At 41.8% G+C, this 20,814-nt stretch overlaps 1 protein-coding gene across 8 annotated transcripts in view; it reads left to right on the forward strand.

Annotated features, from left to right (window-relative positions):
• The window catches only part of LOC120374412 (neurabin-1-like), an 84,963-nt gene that overhangs the window by 43,583 nt on the left and 20,566 nt on the right, over positions 1 to 20,814 (forward strand). For 7 of the 8 annotated variants that reach the window (XR_005586076.1, XM_039494053.1, XM_039494052.1 and 4 more), the window contains 4 exons: positions 1,711 to 1,795; positions 4,028 to 4,099; positions 4,556 to 4,754; positions 13,257 to 13,373. Coding sequence is in view for 7 of the 8 variants with exons in the window: in XM_039494053.1 (XP_039349987.1) it covers positions 1,711 to 1,795; positions 4,028 to 4,099; positions 4,556 to 4,754; positions 13,257 to 13,373 (473 nt within the window). In the remaining variant the exon portion in view is untranslated. The remainder of the gene's footprint in view (positions 1 to 1,710; positions 1,796 to 4,027; positions 4,100 to 4,555; positions 4,755 to 13,256; positions 13,374 to 20,814) is intronic. The other variant, XM_039494057.1, reaches the window with a different exon arrangement.

Raw genomic sequence — 20,814 nt, forward strand, 5'->3', positions numbered from 1 at the left:
TTAAATTTTATACTAGAAAATGTTGACAGCATTTCTTAATTACAACATTTTTTTTACTTGTGATTTGTGTCAAGGTCTAGTTGGGTGAAAATTCAATTAAAAATGAACAAGAACAAAAATTTTTTATTAAATAAGTGCTTTCAGTGTCCTGGGAAGCAAAAGAGAAGAGTTTATCAAAACATGTTTTGCATTTAAAAACTGATCAAACACAGGAATTATTATCTGTACTTAATGAATTGAGCTGATTATTTCTGGTCACTGAGTCCTTCAAGATTTTAGAACTAGTAGGTCTCATCTTCACACCTAGTTTTTATGAACTAGGTGTTGAACTGAGTTAGTTGAGTAAACTGACATGAAGAAAATACTCTGTGCACCTGCAAAAGATACTACTGCTATCAAAAACTGGTTTAGCACTTCAGCAGACTCTGGTTCCAGGTACTTAGCCAGTGACTTTTATCAGTTTAGTGGTTTGACTTTCATTAACATTTGGCAGCAGATATGTACTACCCAATATTATTTTTGTATTTAATTTAAATAATTTTAATAGATTATCCATTTCAAATTTAAAATGTTTAGTTTAAAAAAGTAAAACTTTATTTAATTTTTTAAAAATCTATTTTTAAATTATTGATTTTTTTAATCTATTCTAATATAAAAGCAATAGTATCTTAAATTCAGGCAACATTCACCCAACAAAATACCCATCTCCTTGTCATTAGTTCATGAATGATATTGAATCACACCCCCATATCAGTGCTTTCGCTAGTGTGCTCACTTTCAATTAAAATATTTTCCAAACAGCTTTATTATGCTATTTGCTGCCTTTAATACCTAGTACAGCTTATTTTCTCTGTGTGTGTATTAGCTTAGGTGTGTGACAGATAATGTGAATTGGAAGCATATATTTTGGGAGGAGGAGAAGCCATTCTGAAGCAATTTTCTCTTTGTATCCCCTTTTAAATTAACACTTGAGCAAAACAAATTTAAGATGACAGAGTTTATCGTATGGAGGAGCTAAAATATGCTACTTACCAAAAACAATGTTACTGACAAATGGCAGTATAGCAGAATCGGAATGAAAGGAAAACAGAAGGAAAATCTCTTGTCAGTATATCTATATGCTAATTCAGTAAAATTACGGTGTAAAATATCTCCTTTCTCTATGGCTAACCTAAAGGGTTAATATTTACCCAACAATTTGGGTGCTTACAGCCTTGTCTTTGATTATCAAAACTACATCTGATTGAAAATATCTAAGGAAATGGCACAGATGAGTATAGCTTGAGAAAATGGAATACAGACTGAAGGAATGGTGAGGCAACCTTAACTTTGGATTTTCCTGGACTCTGTGGGTATAAAACTTAAGCTTCCATTAACAATTTTTTTGAGAGAATACATTACAAAATGTAATTTTTAAGACATTCTTGTATCAAAACAAGGTGGCAGGAATTTAAGGATTTTACATCAATAATTGCATTTTTTTTTTTTAAATGGGAAGTTGAAAGATCTATCCCCTTCCTGCAGTTAACATTAGTTTTTTCACTTCTGTAGCTGTACAGTGGATGTGAATTAATTACTGTGAACTTATGCTTTGAGTTTCTTTTTAAATTTTGTTGTGGTTGGGAAGGGCATGCATCTTAACAATACACTCAAAGCATACAGATAGCTTTAGTAAGTTTACAGAATATTTATTTTTCTTTTTTCACATAGATGACAAGAGAAATGAAGACAAGACAGGAGAAACAAACGATGTTGCGTCATCAGGAAAGGCCAAAAGGAGATTTCCAGATTTTGGGTAAGAGACTTATGAGTTGGTGGAGGAATAAGTAGCTTTAAATATTACTTATGCTAAGTTACCATCTTCTTTAAATAGAAAATATCGTGAAACATACTTTTCCTGTGCATTTGTGATATTTTTTCTCCCACTCCTCCCTTGCCCCCAAGATACTGTCTCCAAATTCCTAAATTCCTTTAGCTAGCAGTCTACTACGAGGCCCTGTAATTGGAATGAGTACACTTTGGATCCTCATTAAAGGATTTATTGGAGAGGAAGTCTGGTGCCAGCAGCTGCGGTAATTCCAGCTCCAGTAGCGTATATTAGTACCCACTTGGTCCTTGTCCACTTTCACTCTGGTGCTTGGCATGGTAGAATTACCAAAACAAAATGTGTAAACACATGCATAGAGTTTGTGGGACAGTGTACTTATAACATAATTGTGTTATATGTATTATGGAGGTGCCAGCTGCACCTCCATAATACATACGCACAAAATTATATGTTTTGCATTTAAAACAGGGACTTATCCTCTTTGTTATGTAAGAAAAATAATATAATATGCCCTCCCCAAAATTACAGCATTTACTCTGAATAAAAAATTAATTTTCTGAGAATTTAAAGTAAATCCATTAATTTCAGTTAAATTCACTTTTTAAAATAAATCAGTTAAGAAAATTAACCCCTTAATGCAGACACTTTTTCTCCTGAATGATCTTAGTATCTGAATAATGCATCCTCTTCAAACGTTTCAAATATTTTTTAGGATTAGTGATCACTTTTTGCCTTTAAGCAGAGGCTGGAGAGTGGTTTGTCAGAGAATTCCTCAAATAATTGCCTTCTTTCAAAACAGCTGCCATCTTATTGTTTGCTGTGGTGTTGTAGCAGTATAACTGAAGAAGAGCTTGAAAGCTTGTTTCTTTCACCAACAGAAGTTGGTCCATTAAAAGATTTTACCTCACTTACCTTGTCTCTCTAATTTTATTATGATTATTATTAATGGAACTGAAGCCATGGACTGCCCTTAGCAAATATGGCCATTGCCTCCATTTACTTTATTACCCCCATGATATGAGGTTAGCAAATGTTTTTAAAAAAATAAATTTAATCTAAAATGAGACTAAACACTAAAATGCCTGAACCATAAGATTGTTGCATGGCAACACTACAGAGCAGAGTTATGCTTGGTTGAGTTATGCTTTAATTGTTTGTTTTCGTATCTTACCATGTTCAAAATGTAACCTTTTTGCTGGAGCCGGGAGCGCAATATTTTCGGTTTCTCTGCTTGGTTCTACCTCTTTTGCAGATGCCTATTTTGCCCAACTTTTCTTCACATGGATGGGATTAGATTATAATGCACGCTCACTACACTGTTCCACAGAGGCAGGCAGCAGAGTATCAGGGAGTCAAATCTGCAGTCCAGTTTAAGGCTGGGAAGAGAGGATTGGGGGAGAATCATAAGTATAGATTAAAGTGTTGGCTTGCTGGGAGGATGGTGCAACAGCTGAGATTTGGGGAGATGGGGAAAACCGCTGACAAAGTCAGCTATAAGCTTCCCCCTTTACCTGGTACTTTGGAGGGCAACGCAGCCAAGCCACCTATCCAGCATAGCAGGAAACTGAAGATGGAGTCAGACTGACTGGAGAGCATAGCAAAAGAAAAACCCCACCCCCATCCTTGAAAGTAAGCAACAAATTTCACATCAAGTGGCATTTTAAAGTTTGGGTCATTAAATATATGGAAATAGAGTAAATGTTGCTGTGGAACGTAGGGGTTGCTCACATGGAATTTGGTACCATTGTGAAATGGAGTATATAGGCCCTGAGTCCAACACATTTTTCCCTTTAACTGGTTTTCTCTGTGTTGACCTCCTCTATCCCCCAATGGTAAACGTATCAGTACTGGTATTTTTATCCATTAGATAGTAAACTGCTTGGGGCTGGGACCTTGTATCTATTTCTTTAGCATATACACTCCTGTAGGTGATTCATTAAATCTTTTCCTTCCTTCTTGTAAGTCTTTGCCTGTATGTAGTAATGCACCTTAAATCACATGAAAGATATTCTGCAAAATTGGTCTCCACTGTGTGTAGTATTTTTAAATGACTTTTATGAATGTGTTATGAATTAAATGTGTATTAATGCATAACAAATATTTAACTCCTTTTGATATAAAGCATTAAATTGTAGTAATTATATTTTAAAAAGCTTTTTTTATTTTATTTTTATTTATTTATTTATTTTTTTACTTCAGAGGTTTACGGAAATCTGGTGGTAAAGGCAAGAAACAAGAGAAGGAAACTCCAAGGAGCTCTCTGGATAGCCGGTATTTTTTATAAATATATATTGCATTCTTAAAAATAATTAACTACCATTACTGTGTATTCTTAAGGCTCAAGTACATGTTAGTATAAGCGCAATTAAATATTGCATAAATCAGTACATTGATGGGAAGATGGGCTTCTATGCTTATGAAATAAGGAAAATCGTTTTACATGTTAGTTACTCATATTATGAAACGAATTCTGTTCTGCTTGCAAGCAAAAAATATATTGTATTGTAGCAAGAAAAGCCACTTCGGGAGTAATTCTCAGTAGTCCTAGGATACTGGTTTGAAAGTGTTAAGCCATCTTGAATGTTTTTAAAGCTGTTAAATAACTCAGCAATTATTTTAATATTAACCCTCTAAGATACATACATTTTTTATTAATATGCCATTTAGACCGTTATTAAAGACATATAGCAGGTTATTGCAAGACAATTATCATTCCATTTATTTCAGAGGCTCCCGAGAGTTATTGGAAGACTCTGGCAACAATCAATCTGCATCAGATTCAGACTCTCCTGTTCCTACTTGCATACCTTTCTCTTGGTTTGGGGACAGTCACAAAGAGCCTCAGGTTTCCAGTAGCAGCCTAACCTTTTCTCAGAGTGGACAGGCCACTGTATTCGAACAGGGTCAAGAGAAAAACAGAAGCAAGGTAAACGTACACAAATAAGTTATATTTTGAACATTTGGGTTTGATATGGTTTTACTCATTCAGGGTCCAAGTTCTAAGTATTTAGGATCTTGAAAACTAATACTTTAAGTGTTTTCAGATAGTAAGAGAAATGATTACAAGATTCTGTAAGTAATTGAGAGCCAACATTTGAATTCATATAAAATAAGCATGTGGTGAGACTTATCCTCCAAATTCTAACTTTACTTTGTATTTTGCCAAGGAATTAAATAGGTCCTGCTCAGAAACAATGTATTTTGTTTTGTGTTCCTTCAGCTGGTTGTGCACAAATTAACAGTTCCTTAAACTGTGCATATTTTTGAGGGCCACCTAATTTTATGCAGAAGAAAAGGAAGGAAAATAAAATGGTGCCTGTTGACTTCAGCATTCATAAAGGGCTGGGATAGCAGAGCAGAGGAAACTATATATGCCAGAAGGAAAAATAAAATAAATTTTACTTAAACTTTCAAGTACAGAAAGTAAAACTTGAAAATGGGTAAACTCTTTTTCAAGTGTTTATTTTGAAAATGGGTGCTAAGCTCCTAAGTGCTTTTGAAAAATTCACCCAATGTCTTTTAAATACCTTAAACTGGGGTTCTCAATTTGAGGTCATAAACAGGTGTAGGGAATTGTGACCACCTAGCCCTTCCCACATTGCTAAATTGGGGAGTGGGGATGGGAAGTGCTGTCTTAAATCATTGACAGTGCTATTTTGAAAGTTACTACTGAGTAATTCTACTAATGATTTAGTGAGTTTAAAAAAAAGCTTTTTGTACATTCTATAAAAAATGACACTATATAATTCAAATTACTACTATCAAGTTTCCGTCTTGACAGTCTGAACTATTTGGGTAAGGGTATTGTTAGGCTTAGTGGAAGCAGAGGTCCTGGGAAGAAATAACTGAAATTTACTAAAAATTCTGATGATGTCCCATTAAGTAGTTCTCATTTGGCTATAGTGAATGTAATTTCCATAAAACAGTGGTGGTTGTCTAAACACATTTAAAAATAGATACACAAACAATCTAATCACTAAATTCCATTTTTAATTTACCCATTTGTTATCTTTATTCCTGTGTTCCCTTTGGATTTTTTCTTGTCGGAGACTATAAACTATTCAAATATTAAACTTACACAAAATTCAGTTTTAATTCCTACAACTGATTTTTTGTCATCAGTCCTCTACAGTGGGCTTTCACATTCTACTTTATACCACTTGATCTAGGGCCATATGGAACATATAGAACCGAGTTTTTTCTATACTATAGTATAGGGAAGCCACTGATAAATGTGTGGAGTTTGCTGAGAACATAGTGCTGGCTTTCCTTGTCTAGTTGCTAATTACATGAAAATACAGTTAAAATATATTAAAAACTGTTCTGATGTTTTTCACATAAGGAATTGCAGTAGTTGTCACAAGACTCTGTTAAGGGGTCTGCATACTTAAAAGTGGGAGGGGAAGTGGTCTGTGAGTTTATAAGTAGGATGGGAAGTGTTTTATTGCAAGATCTCTCTCTCTGTCTGTCTTCTGTCTCTCATGTTAACATCTGGTCCTTCCCATGAAAAGTTTGAGAATCCCTCAAGTGGAACATGTTGGCATTTTAGTTTAAAGAATGTTGTGCCGTATTATTATTATTTTTTTTGTTTTGTTTGTGGAACTTGTGTATCTTTGTTCTTCTCCAGCCATCTATTGTATCTGTGTAGTGGGAGCCATAATATTGCCCTTTCTCTCCCACACCCAGGGATGCTTCTCCAAATGAGCTAGGGCTTTGGGGTCACCAGGCCCTCTGTTAGAGTGAGTGTGTGTAAATCCTGGTGAATATTAGGTTATTTTTAATGTATAATTTATAAGGGATTTACAATTGATATCTCTTTATGATATTGCAAAACTCTCTATAAACAAGAAATGATAGAATTTGCCTGAAGTGTTTGTGTACCAGTAGTGTCCAGCAGTTCAGCATTTCATGAACCATTTGAGGCATGATAAACGTGAGGTTCTGTCTATGTAACCCTTCCCCCTGGAGTAATAGTTTTATTGATAGGTGGCAGAAGGCCCAGTGCTGTGATGTGCCAGCACATGCCCCACTTAAAGCATGCTCAGGTAGAGGATGCTGAGCCTGTTCTCACCTGTATTGACTTCACTTTCTGTGCCTCTGGGGATCTCTCATCTCTTCCCCTCCAGACCCCCAACTGATTCTCCTCCACCCCATACCTTTTCATCCTGTTCGTTATCACTTTCAGCTTTTCCAATAGATTGTGTCCCACTGCCAACTGATTCCACCTCCCATTCCCTTCTCTCATACCTCAGTCTTGATGGTTGCTCTTGGCTCTTTTCTTGGCCTAGGAGACAGTTTTTTCTGCCTGGAGGGCACAGCAGTCTTTAGCTAGTCATTAGCCTATGCTGTAGAGGCCCCTAGTGGTGGAAGTTGACACCGATTCTTTGACGGTTACCTGTGTACTGACTGGCCCTAAATCCACACTCAGTGGGATACCAAATATTGTAACAGTCCCACCAAGATCAGCTTTGTGGTCTCCTCTTCTGGCTTAGTGGAACTACTGACTCGGGCAGTTAGTAATCAAATTGAATAAACTGAATTACAAATAGTAAGGTTTTGGACAAATAAACCTAATTTTAGAAGAAAGTGAAATTTAAGATAGAGATGTAGCTGAGTTGAGTACCCAGTTTTGCATGTTGTCATTTAAGTAACACAAAAAATAGACCAATTTCCCATTACACCTTTTCCAGGGGAATAATATTGTTGCAGTTGAGGTTGGTTGTGTATATTACTGATTGGTAATAATTTTACAGCCATTGTGGAGAATTCATGAAAATATACTGTTTAAAAGAAATAGTGGAATGTAGAAACTCCTGAAAGTATGGTAAGAACTATTTCTGATTATTCTCTTGTGTGAAAATCTGTAAATGTAGCATTTAATCTTTTGATAGTGTATATAACTACTCTAGCGTTAGGATTTTATTTCACTAATGTACAGAATTACAATTTACCATGTAATAGCAATTTTTCTAAATTGAAGAGAAGTTAATGTTTGTGAAAGGTGGCCACTTTGGAGACTTATTGTATTCTCAGGCATAGCAAGGGCATCAGTAGTACAAACTTTCCTACACTGTCCTACCAATGCCTCAACTGTCTGTTCAGTAGTTTGCCCTTTGAGATTGACAAGTTACTCAGTGTTCTTCCTAATACTACTTTACTTACAGTCCTTTCCTGTGGTAGAGCCCGTGGTGTATATATACCATTCACATAGCTAATTTTTAAAGATAATTAACTTCAATAGTGTTTGCTGTAACTTAGATATTTTGGCACTGCCTCCTAAGCTTCTAGCCAGGCACAAAACTATTCCACACATTATCAAACAATACTGTATTGCTATGAAAAACACTGTAGTGTCATATATTTATATATTATCATCTTACTAAATTCCTTAATCTTTATGGAACAAATGTGAAATGAGATCATTTACACCACTCCAGAGTTCTTGCAGAATTTTTTTTTTCCTGAGCATTTATGCAGGAAGGATAGTTCTCCTAACGAGGTGTAAACTTTTAGTGAAATTTATTGTTTACTTAGAATTTTCCTCCTCTTTCCTGTGAACATTTTGAGAGTCACATTAAGCATTTGCAGGCAATCATAGAATATCAGGGTCGGAAGGGACCTCAGGAGATCATCTAGTCCAACCCCCTGCTCAAAGCAGGACCAATCCCCAACTAAATCATCCCAGCCAGGGCTTTGTCAAGCCTGACCCTAAAAACCTCTAAGGAAGGAGATTCCACCACCTCCCTGGGTAACCCATTCCAGTGCTTTACCACCCTCCTAGTGAAAAAGTTTTTCCTAATATCCAACCTAAACCTCCCCCACTGCAACTTGAGACCATTACTCCTTGTTCTGTCATCTGGTACCACTGAGAACAGTCTAGATCTATCCTCTTTGGAACCCCCTTTCAGGTAGTTGAAAGCAGCTATCAAATCCCCCCCCACCCCATTCTTCTCTTCTGCAGGCTAAACAATCCCAGTTCCCTCAGCCTCTCCTCATAAGTCACGTGCTCCAGCCCCCTAATCATTTTTGTTGCTCTCCACTGGACTCTTTCCAATTTTTCCACATCCTTCTTGTAGTATGGGGCCCAAAACTGGACACATTACTCCAGATGAGGCCTCACCAATGTCGAATAGAGGGAAATGATTACATCCCTTGATCTGTTGGCAATGCCCTTACTTATACAGCCCAAAATGCCGCTAGTCTTCTTGGCAACAAGGGCACACTGTCAACTCATATCCAGCTTCTCGTCCACTGTAACCCCGAGGTCCTTTTCTGCAGAACTGCTGCCTAGCCATTCGGTCCCTAGTCTGTAGCAGTGCATAGGATTCTTCCGTCCTAAGTGCAGGACTCTGCACTCGTCCATGTTGAACCTCCATCAGATTTCTTTTGGCCCAATCCTCTAATTTGTTTAGGTCCCTCTGTATCCTATCCCTACCCTCCAACGTATCTACCACTCCTCCTAGTTTAGTGTCATCTGCAAAATTCCTGAGGGTGCAGTCCATGCCATCCTCCAGATCATTAATCAACTATTAAAATGTATGGAGTCAAATCTTTCTACAGAACCCAGCAGAAAGGAACATTGATCTGATTAGGGCCAGTGGACGCAGCTATCATGCAATTAATTAGGGCTTTAAAATGATTTTTAAAAATCGCAATTAATCACAAGATTAAAAAACAGTTGTGATTAATCGCAGTTTTAATTCAACTGTTAAACAATAATAGAATGCCAATTTAAATTTATTATAAATATTTTTGGATGTTTTCTACATTTTTCAAATGTTTATCAATTACAGCACAGAATACAGTGTACAGTGCTCACTTTATATTATAATTTTTATTACAAATATTTGCACTGTAAAAAAACTTTTTTCAGTTGATCTCATACAAGTACTGTAGTGCAATCACATTATTGTGAAAGTGCAACTTACACAAAGGTAGATTTTAAGTTTTTCTACATAACTGCACTCAAAATGTAAAACTTTAGAACCTACAAGCCAAAGCATGAAGGGGCATAGGAATGTTTAGCTTGTCTGGCACGTAAATCCCTTGCAACACCCGCTACAACACTGCCATTCAAATCCCTATATTCGCTTTCAGGCAACATTATAAATAAGAAGCGGGCAGTGTTATCTCCCATAAAAGTCAACTAACTTGTTTGTCTTAGTGGTTGGCTGAACAAGAAGTAGGACTGAATGGTGACTTGGTAGGACAGTATGAGGTGTAATGAAAAATATTATTTCTTTTGTTCATCTTTTTTCAGTGCAAATATTTGTAATCAAAATAATATTAAATGAGCACTGTGCACTTTGTATTTTGTATTTGTAATTGATATCAACATATTTGAAAATGTAGAAAAGCATTCAAAAATATTTATAATAAATTTAAATTGCAATTCTATTATTGTTTAACAGTTCAATTAAAACTGCAATTAATCTAAACTATTTTTAATATAATTTGTTTTGCATTAATTGTATGCATTAACTACAATTAATTGACAGCCCTACCAAAAATAGTGTATTTATTAACTACTATACGCTGTATAATCTGAAAACTACTTGCTTTTCAAACTAAATTCAGAACATACTTTTTGTCAGTTTAACCACTAGTGACTGGACTGTTGTGTTTTTAAAATAACACTTAAATGAAACAGTGTACATCAAAAGGCTTTTTTCAGACCACTTAATTCTCTCAGTAGAATGAGCACAGTTGCACTACAAAGACTCTTCTGTCAATGCTCTGCACCACTCTTAATTGATGATACTATGGATAGCATTCTGCACCCTCACTTACAAATCCTGAACAGGAAATTGCCTCTAAACTTACTAGGAAGGTAAGGAAGATGCTACTGGGGATGATGTTGCTCTCTTGGAGAGAGAGACTCCCAAATAGTCTCTTCCTCTACTGGTTGGAATTGCTTTGGTAAAAGGAGGCAGTAGTAATCAGATTGTAGAATTACCGATAACATTTTATGTATCTGGAAGCCTATAACAGACCTTAAAATCTAAAATAACTAGTAAAACCAGAGATGTGACCTGATACTAAGAGCAGCCCCTACTAAGAAGCATGTACAGATTTTAAAATACATCCCACCCTCCCCCTTACATCCTCCCCCCCCCCAAAAAAAAAAAAGAAAGAAAGGAAATGGTAGGAAAATCCCAGTGAGAGAGAGAACTATGTTAATAAGATATTAAGGTTGGAGTACATATCAGTAGTACCAGGTAAAATACAACACAAGGATGAAGTAATTATCCCCAAAACAAGCATTATAAACTCTGGATATTCAGCGTTAAAGCTAAACTTAAAAAATCCATACACTCAAGTAGGTAAATGCATAAGTAAAGCACCCAAACAACCTTAACTCAGTCCAATGACACCGTAAAGAAAAGAAATTAGGAAAAATGTCTTAACAAATCAGTTTAGTTTAGTCTGTGGCCTAAGACATTAATTATAAGTATATGGTTATTGCATGACATCCCTACCAATTAGAGTTGACTCAGGATAGGCTTTGAAAACAAAGGAGTCTTAATTTGATAAATAACACAAAGGACCACCAGTGGTGAGATTTAAGGGGAAAAAAAAGTGTCTTGGTCAAAGCAATGTACAAGACCTGTGTCCTTGACACAAGCCTTTTGCACTGACCAGAGAAAGGTGAAATGGTGTCAAGACCAAAGTGATGGAGGTTGCAGTAATCAGAATAGAAAAGATGCTGTTAAATATATACAATAATATACTATGGAGACCATTGCTGCCCTCCATAAACGCACACATCTCCAGTGGACTAGCAGGTATGTATTTGGGAGCAAAATTTAGTCCTGTATGTGCAACTCTTATTTTGCTTTTATAGTCAAAAGCACTTTTAAAATGTAAGACTAACTTCATTTGATCACATGCCTCAGTGAATTCTATTTCAGCAAGATAAAAATAAAAGATTGTGATTAGGGGCTTAGAACCTGTTCTTTTAGGATCTTATTTATTCGGAATGCTGAGTTTATCCTGTGGCTTACTCTGAAAAGTTTGTCAGCGACAATATCTGTTTTTTTTGTGAGGCCTTTAGTTTTTCTTAACTTTACAGCTAAGGTGACTGAGTCAAAAGAAGAGGTCAGGTGAGTTGTCCAAGGTGTCAGTTAGTGGCTGCAGCTAAATTTGAACCCAGAATGTTCAGGTTCTCACCTCCTTGCCAAGACCTATAGGTGAAAATGCTTTCCTGACTAAGCACATCCTAATGTACTAACTTATTTAAGTAGGTTAAAAGTTTACCAGTATGAAGATTAAACATTTGCTAACTATAAAAAATTATGCTTTACATTAGTAGTTTTTAACCTGAAATTTACTTGAGTAACAATGTATAGTCAAAAATATTTAATAGTATAGTAGGTGTAGTCACTTATGGCAAGTACTTAAGAATATGTTCACCAAAATTTACTATTTGGGAGATAATTAGAATGTATTAACTTGTATGTAGATTATCCAATGGAGTGGCTGCTGTAAATGTTACCACATTAAGACAAACCAAGCATTTGTTGTGAAGATTCCTGAAAAATTATTTAATTTGCATTCTAAAATGTAGTGATCAGTTCAGCTTAGTACAAAAATAGGGCTCCTCCTATATATAGCCATCTTGACTGAAACTGGTTATAAATAGAAGACGTGACACATCTTGTCTTAAAAAATACCAGAACAGTGCAGCTATATCTCCTCTTAAGTTCCTCCTGCTGATATTATACAATTATGTAGTACTTTGCATTCCAATGTACTTTACAGACCTAACTATGCATTGATCACTTTATCTACTGCGGAAATGCAGCCACCTCCAGGATGAAATGAGGATATTGTTTAAGTACATAGCATTACCACACAACAGTTTAAGACAAGATTAAAACTTCAGGGGGAATTTAAGTACAATTACAACAGTAGAAATTTCACCAAGGCATGGGGCTACTGTTGTGGTAGGGAAACCTTTATGATCATAAGTGGTCAGGATTTTAGTTTTGTGTCATTCAAAAGACAGTATATCCCATAATACCATGCTGTGTCTTTAGTTTCATACAAATTTTAGAGGGAATAATTCCACCAGCTGAATTTCTAACCACTTCCTGCATGACCTGGATGTACCTTTTGAAATATTCTTTCCAAGTACTGACCTTGCTCAGTTCTACTTAACTTAAACATGACTGACTTGCTGCATGAAGTGGCATTACTGCCAAAATGGCTTCAATACTGCTATAATAATTGTTAATTTGGGAGTTCAGAAAAAACAAGTCAAGACTCCTGATGAAGTGAACATATTTCATACATGGTAGATCTAAAATTTATAGATAACTCACGTTTAATTTCTTTTTTACAACGTATCAAGGGTACTAGAATGTCTCCTTCTGATCTACTATTCCAAGGGTTCAGTTAATAAAACATTATTTTCACTTGTTTGCAGAGTAGAATTGTCATAGATGATTCATACCATAGCAGGCCAAGTTGTGATCTGTCAGGGTTAGTGACAGAACCAAATCTGTCAGGGCGTTCACACACTTTAACCTTCTCTTCAAATGAGGTGAGTTTCAAAGTGTGTATATGTCTTGTTGATGTTGCAATTCGTACTACAGACTGTCTATTAATATAATAGGCTTTGTTTTGTTTGAAACTAGATAGTTATCACAGTATCTTAATATTTTTTATCATCTTTAATACTGAAATAGTTACTTAACAAGGACTCAGATTGTAAGGAGGCATTTTAGCCTTTGCGTCACAATTTATAGTCAAATATAGCTTTAATTGGTAGTAATGCTGTATAGTAAATTAAAATTATGAATTTCAAAGATATGTACCCAAAAAATTTGAGTGGGTGAATGAAATTTGCAGGATTTTTCAACTTGCCTCACATCAGTGCATGTTTAAATTTCTTTTTCATGTATAAGATAACAAACTATTTAGATATATTTAATCTATAAAAAGCATTTAATCTATTTGAAAGTCAGAGTTCTTTTTCTGGCAAAACTCTAACCTTTGCCTTCAGCGGAAATCTTAGACTTAATCTAGTCTTTTATATGTTTTAAAAAGTATATCTGTTTCAAGGAATTGTCATGTTTTATAGAACAAACAATAAAAGAACGGAAGCAGTTGCAAAAACTATACTTCAGTCATCTTTCAGATGAGTTATAGTGCCTTCAAGGCAGCTAAACAGATAGTGATAATGTTTGAAGAAAATTTTTAACAGCAGATCATGAATGATCTGATGCTCTTAGATAATTAACTTAAACCAAATTTTGGTAAAGTGCATAAAATATATTCTGATATTTATTATCTAAAAAGATAGACTTTTATGCATGATGCTACAAGTTTGTGTCCATTAGCACAAAAATTACATGGTGTCTAAAAATATATCTTAATGGTCACAAGTTTCAGGACTGGAATAATTTCTGATGGTTTTTTTTGGGAAATGGTCATATTTCTAACCAAAATCCAAGGGAATCTAGTACATACCACTGGAAAGCACTATGCTCTTTTGAGGTTAGTGGATGGAATTCATGCTGCTAAAAATGTCAAGTAATGCAGATTTGTTTAAAATCTTTACTAAGCCCAACATTTTCTTGAGTATTTGATCGTTAAGTTTCAAATGCAGTTTTTAGCTAATTCTCAGTTTTAGACTTCCAGCAATAGTTGTCTGTATGCACACATAGTGTTTATAAAATTGCAACTAAGCCTAAATTGTTATAAAGGAGACTGTACTCTAGTAAATGTAACTCTTTCATGGTACCAGTATTATTGTTCTTCGAGTGATTGCTCCTATGCATTCCAGTTAGGTGTGCACGCCGTGCGTGCACGGCTCTTTGGAAGACTTACCCTAGCAACACTCGGTGGGTCGGCTGGGCGCCCCCTGGAGTGGCGCCGCTATAGCGCAGGATATATACCCCTGCCGACCCATCCGCTCCTCAGTTCCTTCTTTCCGCCTGTGACGGCCGTTAGAACAGTGGAGCGCAGCTTAGCTGACCTCCACCTCCCTAGCTACTCGTAGTTTCTCTCGTTTAGTGTATAGTTTATAGTTGTAGTTAACTTTATTTGTTTGTAGTATAGGATTTATTTTCAGGGGTTCGGGGTTTATCCCCTTCCCCTCACCAGGTGCCGGGTCCGATGCCCGGTCCACAGGGTTTTACAATGCTCGGCCGGCCACAAGCCATTGCCGACAAGAGATCCTCTCCTAAGTGCCTCGAGGATTCTCAACTGACAGATAAGTGCCGCATTTGCGGGGCCTTTGATCCCAGAACAAAGGGGAGCGGGACTTTCGTCTCACACGGCTCCTGAGGGAGGCAGCTCTTGCTCCTCCGCTCTCGGCGCCGAGCTCTGGTTAGTCTTCAAGGAGCGCTCCCTCGGCACCGGTTCCCTGGTGCCGCCAAGGCCTCCCGGCACTGGCCCTCGCTGACTCCGACGTCCACTCGGCATGGTTCCCTCTCCTGGAGGATGAAGAGGCACAATATACTTGCTGCGTCCGAGCCGCCTGCTCCGCAGCCGAGCGCTCTGCTCAGTCGGATCGCCCGGCACCGATGTCTGCCGCGGCACTGACAATATCCGCACCATTAACTCCGGCCAGGCAAGAGCCGTCGAGTCCGGTGCCGGAAAGCTCCCCGGTACGGACCATGGTCGAGCTCGCTATGACGCTGCGTCCGAGCCGCCTGCTCCGCAGCCGAGCGCTCTGCTCAGTCGGATCGCCCGGCACCGATGTCTGCCGCGGCACCGACAATATCCACACCATTAACTCCGGCCAGGCAAGAGCCGTCGAGTCCGGTGCTGGAGAGCTCCCCGGTACGGACAGTGGTCGAGCTCCTTATGAAGCTGCGTCCGAGCCGCCTGCTCCGCAGCCGAGCGCTATGCTCAGTCGGATCGCCCGGCACCGATGTCTGCCGCGGCACCGACAGTATCCACACCGTTAACTCCGGCCAGGCAAGAGCTGTTGAGTCCGGTGCTGGAAAGCTCCCCGGTACGAACCATGGTCGAGCTCGCTTTTCAGCGGCCCGCTCCGCAGCCCGAGCGCTCTACTACGTCAGGCTGCCCGGCACCGGTGACTGCTACGGCACCGACAGTATCAGCACCGTAGACTACGGCCTCGCAAGAGCCGTCGAGTCCAACACCTGAATGCTCCCCAGCGCGAGCTGTGGTCGAGCTCACTATTCCCTCCACGCTGGGAACATTTCCACAGCGAGGGAGTTGATAGCAAGGGCAGAGCCTGCGCTGCTTAACCCCCGACATCGCTGGTGCGGGTTATATGGTCTTTTGGCGAGCCTGTCTTGCTCACGCCACCCTGCGTCGGCACCGCAGAGCGGCACCGTCCCCGATCGCGGTCCCGCAGACGTTCTCGGTCCCGTCACCGATCGAGGTTCCGACGCCGCTCGTGGTCTCGGCACCGTTCTCCATTGCGGTACCTTTAGTACTCGCGGCACCGGCCAGCGTCACGTTCGCTGGCCGGGTACATTCGGCACCGATCCCGCTCCCGGCACCGCCCCAGGCACCGAGACTCCCGTACCCACTCCTGAACGTCGAGCCTCGCGCTCTCGGTCGACCGCCCAGCACAGCTCCGGTGGCAGGTCTCGTTCTCGGTACCGGTATGTATCCCGGTACCGATCCCCGGTGCCGAGTCGAGCGACGTCAGTTAGAGAAGGAGACTCTACCAAAGGCTCTTCAGCTCCTTCAGGGCCACTCAGTCACGCATCCGTGTTGCCACGTGCGGACACTTCATATGCGCAGTACTCTATTTTCCGATGTGCCCTCCAGAGACTTCCAGGAGACCTATCAGAAGTCCTTCTAGTCACCATGGGCGTACTGCCACGCCAGAGGCATACCGGTGCTCCCATCTCGCTCCGTTCCGTCAGAACTCTGGGTGTCAGAGGCGGCAATTAGCCGTCCCCCTGCGACCAGTACGGAGCAAGCCCCGGTTCAGCCACCGGGCTCCCAGATCCCACCGGATCAGGAGGTCGTCCAGGAGCGCGAGCCCACACAGGACCCGCTTGTCCCTGGCCTTTCTTCTTCCTCCTCCCCAGCTGAGGCGGGGGCAGGAACATACTCCTCGGGCCCTCCTCTGATCGGAATGCAAGTGCATAGCATCATCCAGGGGGTACGAGTACCTAGGTACATCTAACCCCCCCCCGCTCCCTTGTCGTCCAGTCCCTCAATGGGATGGAATGCCATGGCCAGCAGGCACAAGCTCCTAAATCCTAGGGGGCTAGGCGACTGGTCTTACGGGCCGTACGATGTACTCAGCGGGGGCCCTGCCACTTTGTGTAGCAAACTAGCAAGCCCTGCTTAGCCGCTACTACGGGTGGCGGTGGGCAACTTTACAGAGTCGGTTCTTCAGAACTCACGTCAAGAGTTCGATGCCCTCCTGGATCGAAGGAGGAAGCTGGATAGAGCTTCCCTCCAGGCCTAGTTGGATGCAGCTGACTTCACTGCCACGACCCTGGCCTCGGGTGTGGCCACGAGGCGCATTTCCTGGCTATCAAGCCTTCCCTCGCAGCTGCTGTCCACTATACAGGACTTGCCCTGCACTGGCAAAGGCCTGTTCTCTGAGAAAGCTGGCCCTAGGCTGCAAAGCCTGAAGGGCAGCAGGGTCACTTTCCGCTCTCTATTAGCATGCACACGCCGGTGCTTAGCGCCGACCTTTCTGTCCCCAGCCTCACCGCTCTTACCCGGCGCCTAGGCAATGACAAGACTTTGCCAGCAGGCGTCACTTATGCGGTCGTGGGCATCAATCAGGCCCTCAAAGTTAAGGTCCTTCTAACCATCCTCGTCCCTCTTAGGGACCCCTCTCATGAGCGATTCCTCTTGCAACAGGTGCGGACGCTCCTCTTCATCGGAGCTATACAGGAGGTGCCTAGGGATGAAACCTAATCCCCTAGGCGAAGGGAGGTCTCAGACATATCCTAGACCTGCGGGTCCTCAACAAGTTCACGCTGCGGATAGGTTCCGCATGGTTCCCAGAGGGACCGTCATCCCACCCTTGGATCCCGGAAACTGTATGCCGCCCTCGATATGACGGGCGCGTATTTTCATGTCCCCATTTCTCTTCCACATTGGCTCGTTCGAGGGACCTCCGAGCCCAAGTACCAGTCCTGTGGGCATCGACACGGACCTATTCCGGTGTCTAGGCCTGATCATCAATGGTAAAATCCACTCTGGTTCCCACACAGGGAATAGAATTCATTGGAGCCACCCTGGACTCCAATCTCACCAGAGCCTGCTTACCTCAGCCTTGGTTTCATGCGGTTGTAACAATTGTACAAGGTCTACGGACCTTCCCAACAACTTTGGCTCGCCCAGGCCTAGGTTTCCTGAGTCACATGGCGGTCTGCGCGTTTGTTTCCAAACATGCCAGGCTTCGCCTCTGTCCACTCCAATCGTGGCTCACCTTGGTGTCCCACCCGGGCAGAGATACCACCGTTCGTCTCGTTCCCCCTGAGCATCCTAGGCTCCCTCGACCGAGAGTCAGTGCCCTCCCTGGTGTATCCAGGGATGCTGTTCCATTCACCCCTCGGGGTCCCTCATGACGGACACCCCATCTCTCGGCTGCGTGCTCACCTGGGTCAGCTTCGCACTCACGGCCTTTGGTCGGCCCAAGAGCTGGCCTTACGCATCAGTGTCCGAGAGCTGGGAGCAGTCTGCCTTGTCTGCCAGGCTTTTCAGCTGGCGGATCGCCTCAGCAGATCCTTCCGGTCTCACAAGTGGTCGTTCCCTCCGGACGGTATCCATTCCGTTTTTCGGAAGTGGGTCTTTCCCCACGTAGCCCTCTTCGCTCCCGCGAGAGCGAAAACAGAGAGAAGTCCTCCTCATTCCAAGACCTCTCCCCGGGCTCAGTCTTGGAGAGGTTTCTGATGCCATGGATGAGCCATCGGCTGTCCAATTTCCACCGTTCCCGCTGGCTTGCAGGGCCCTGCTAAAACTCCGCAGGGGCAGAGCGCACCTGATCATGATCGCTCCAGCGTATCCCAGGCAGCACTGGTACACCAGGTCGCTACCCCTGTCGGTAGCCAACCCTATTTCCCTACCTCTTGGCCCAGACCCCATTTCGCGGGATCGCAGCAAGCTTCACCACCCAGACTGGTAATCCCTGCACCTCACAGCAGGGCTGCTGTGTGGCTAAACCGATCCGAATTACATTGTTCTGCCTCGGCTCTACAGGATTCTCCTGGGTGATAGGAGATCCTCCACTCGGTTAACGTATCTGGCAGAGTGGAAGCGTTTCTCCTGCTGCTACGAAACGCACAATGTTTCTCCCGCCGAGGTCCCGATCCAGTCCGCCTTGGACTACCTCTGGTCTCAAACAGCAGCACATGGCGCGGCCCTCATTAAGGGCACTCTTGGCAGCCATCTCTCCCTTCCACCCAGCGGGGAGTGGCCGCTCCGTATTCTTACGCCTTGTGGTTTCTAGATTCCTCAAGGACTTGGAGCGTTATGCCCCCGCCACAACCTGGGTCTTCAACCTGGTTCTCGCCAGTTTTATGATTGCCCATTCGGGACACTGATGACATGCTCGCTGGCATACCTGTCCTGGAAGACAGTCTTCTTTGTAGCCTTTCCATCGGCCAGACGAGTCTCCGAGCTTCAGGCGCTCGCGATGGACCCACGGTATACTGTGTCTCTCAAGGACAAGTGCAGTTGTGACCGTGTCCGGCCTTCCTCCCTAAAGGTGGTGTCAGCCTCTCATATCATCCAGGATAGCTTCCTTCTGGTCTTCTTTCCGAAGCCACACTCATCGCAAGGAGAGCAACAATTGCCCTCCCTAGACGTCCGTAGGGCGTCCGCAATCTATATCGAGCGGACAAAGCCCTTGCGTAACGCCCCCGAATCTTCATCGTACTGGCATACCGGACGAGGGACATACCCGTCTCCTCCTAGAGGATTTCATCTTCGATGACTGGTGCATCTGCGCCTCCTGTGTTTAGCCCATGTTCCATGGAGCCACCTTCCTGCACATTCCACCAGGGCTCAGGCTTCCCTGCTGCCTTCTTGGCCCACATACCCTTTCAGGGGATGTGTCGTGCAGCTAGTACACACCTTTGCCTCATTGGCCCAAGTGTCCAGAGATGATGCAGCCTTTGGCACAGAAGTTTGCATTCTGCAGCATCTAACTCCGACCCCACCGCCTACATAAGGCTTTGGAATCACCTAACTGGAATGCATAGGAGCAATCACTCGAAGAAGAAAAGACGGTTACTCACCGTAGTAACTGTTGTTCTTCGAGATGTGTTGCTCCTATCCATTCCAGACCCGCCCTCCTTCCCCACTGTCGGAGTAGCCGGCAAGAAGGAACTGAGGAGCGGATGGGTCGGCAGGGGTATATATCCTGCGCTATAGCGGCGCCACTCCAGGGGGCGCCCAGCCGACCCACCGAGTGTTGCTAGGGTAAAAATCTTCCGAAGAGCCGTGCACGCGCAGCGCGCACACCTAACTGGAATGGATAGGAGCAACACATCTCGAAGAACAACAGTTACTACGGTGAGTAACCGTCTTTTACTTGTTCGTTTGATATTTGTATGAGCTTTGTATGTCAGCAAATGAAAGTTAACTTTAAACAGCAGGTTTTTTTAGCAATTATCTTAAATATCCTTGTCCTGTCCCAAGAAAATTTGTACTTGGAAATACTGAGCTTGCTGCATTTTTGTGCATGAAGCAGTTTTTTCAATGAGGTATTTTACCTGTACTTGCAGCTCTCCAACTTCAGAAAAATTGGTAGTCAGTGAGAGGCTGTTAAACTGGTACCTGTCATAAACTATGCTATGACTTGTACAATAATTGTTGTTTTTTAAAAAGTGTTGCTCAACAGCTGCATATGCATGGCAGAAAGATTAAAATTATTCCTGAATTATGACTTTACATGGTAAAAAGTAAGCAGTATTTATTTCCACTCATTATTATTAGTTCTGGTATAAGTGAGGGTCAGGTTAAGTAAGTGGCCAATTTTAGTCATTCTTAAAGATTAAGTCTGAACATTTAGGGCCTCGGACTTA

Source organism: Mauremys reevesii, linkage group 11, assembly GCF_016161935.1.
Source record: "Mauremys reevesii isolate NIE-2019 linkage group 11, ASM1616193v1, whole genome shotgun sequence".
In the NCBI taxonomy this organism is placed as follows: domain Eukaryota; kingdom Metazoa; phylum Chordata; order Testudines; family Geoemydidae; genus Mauremys; species Mauremys reevesii.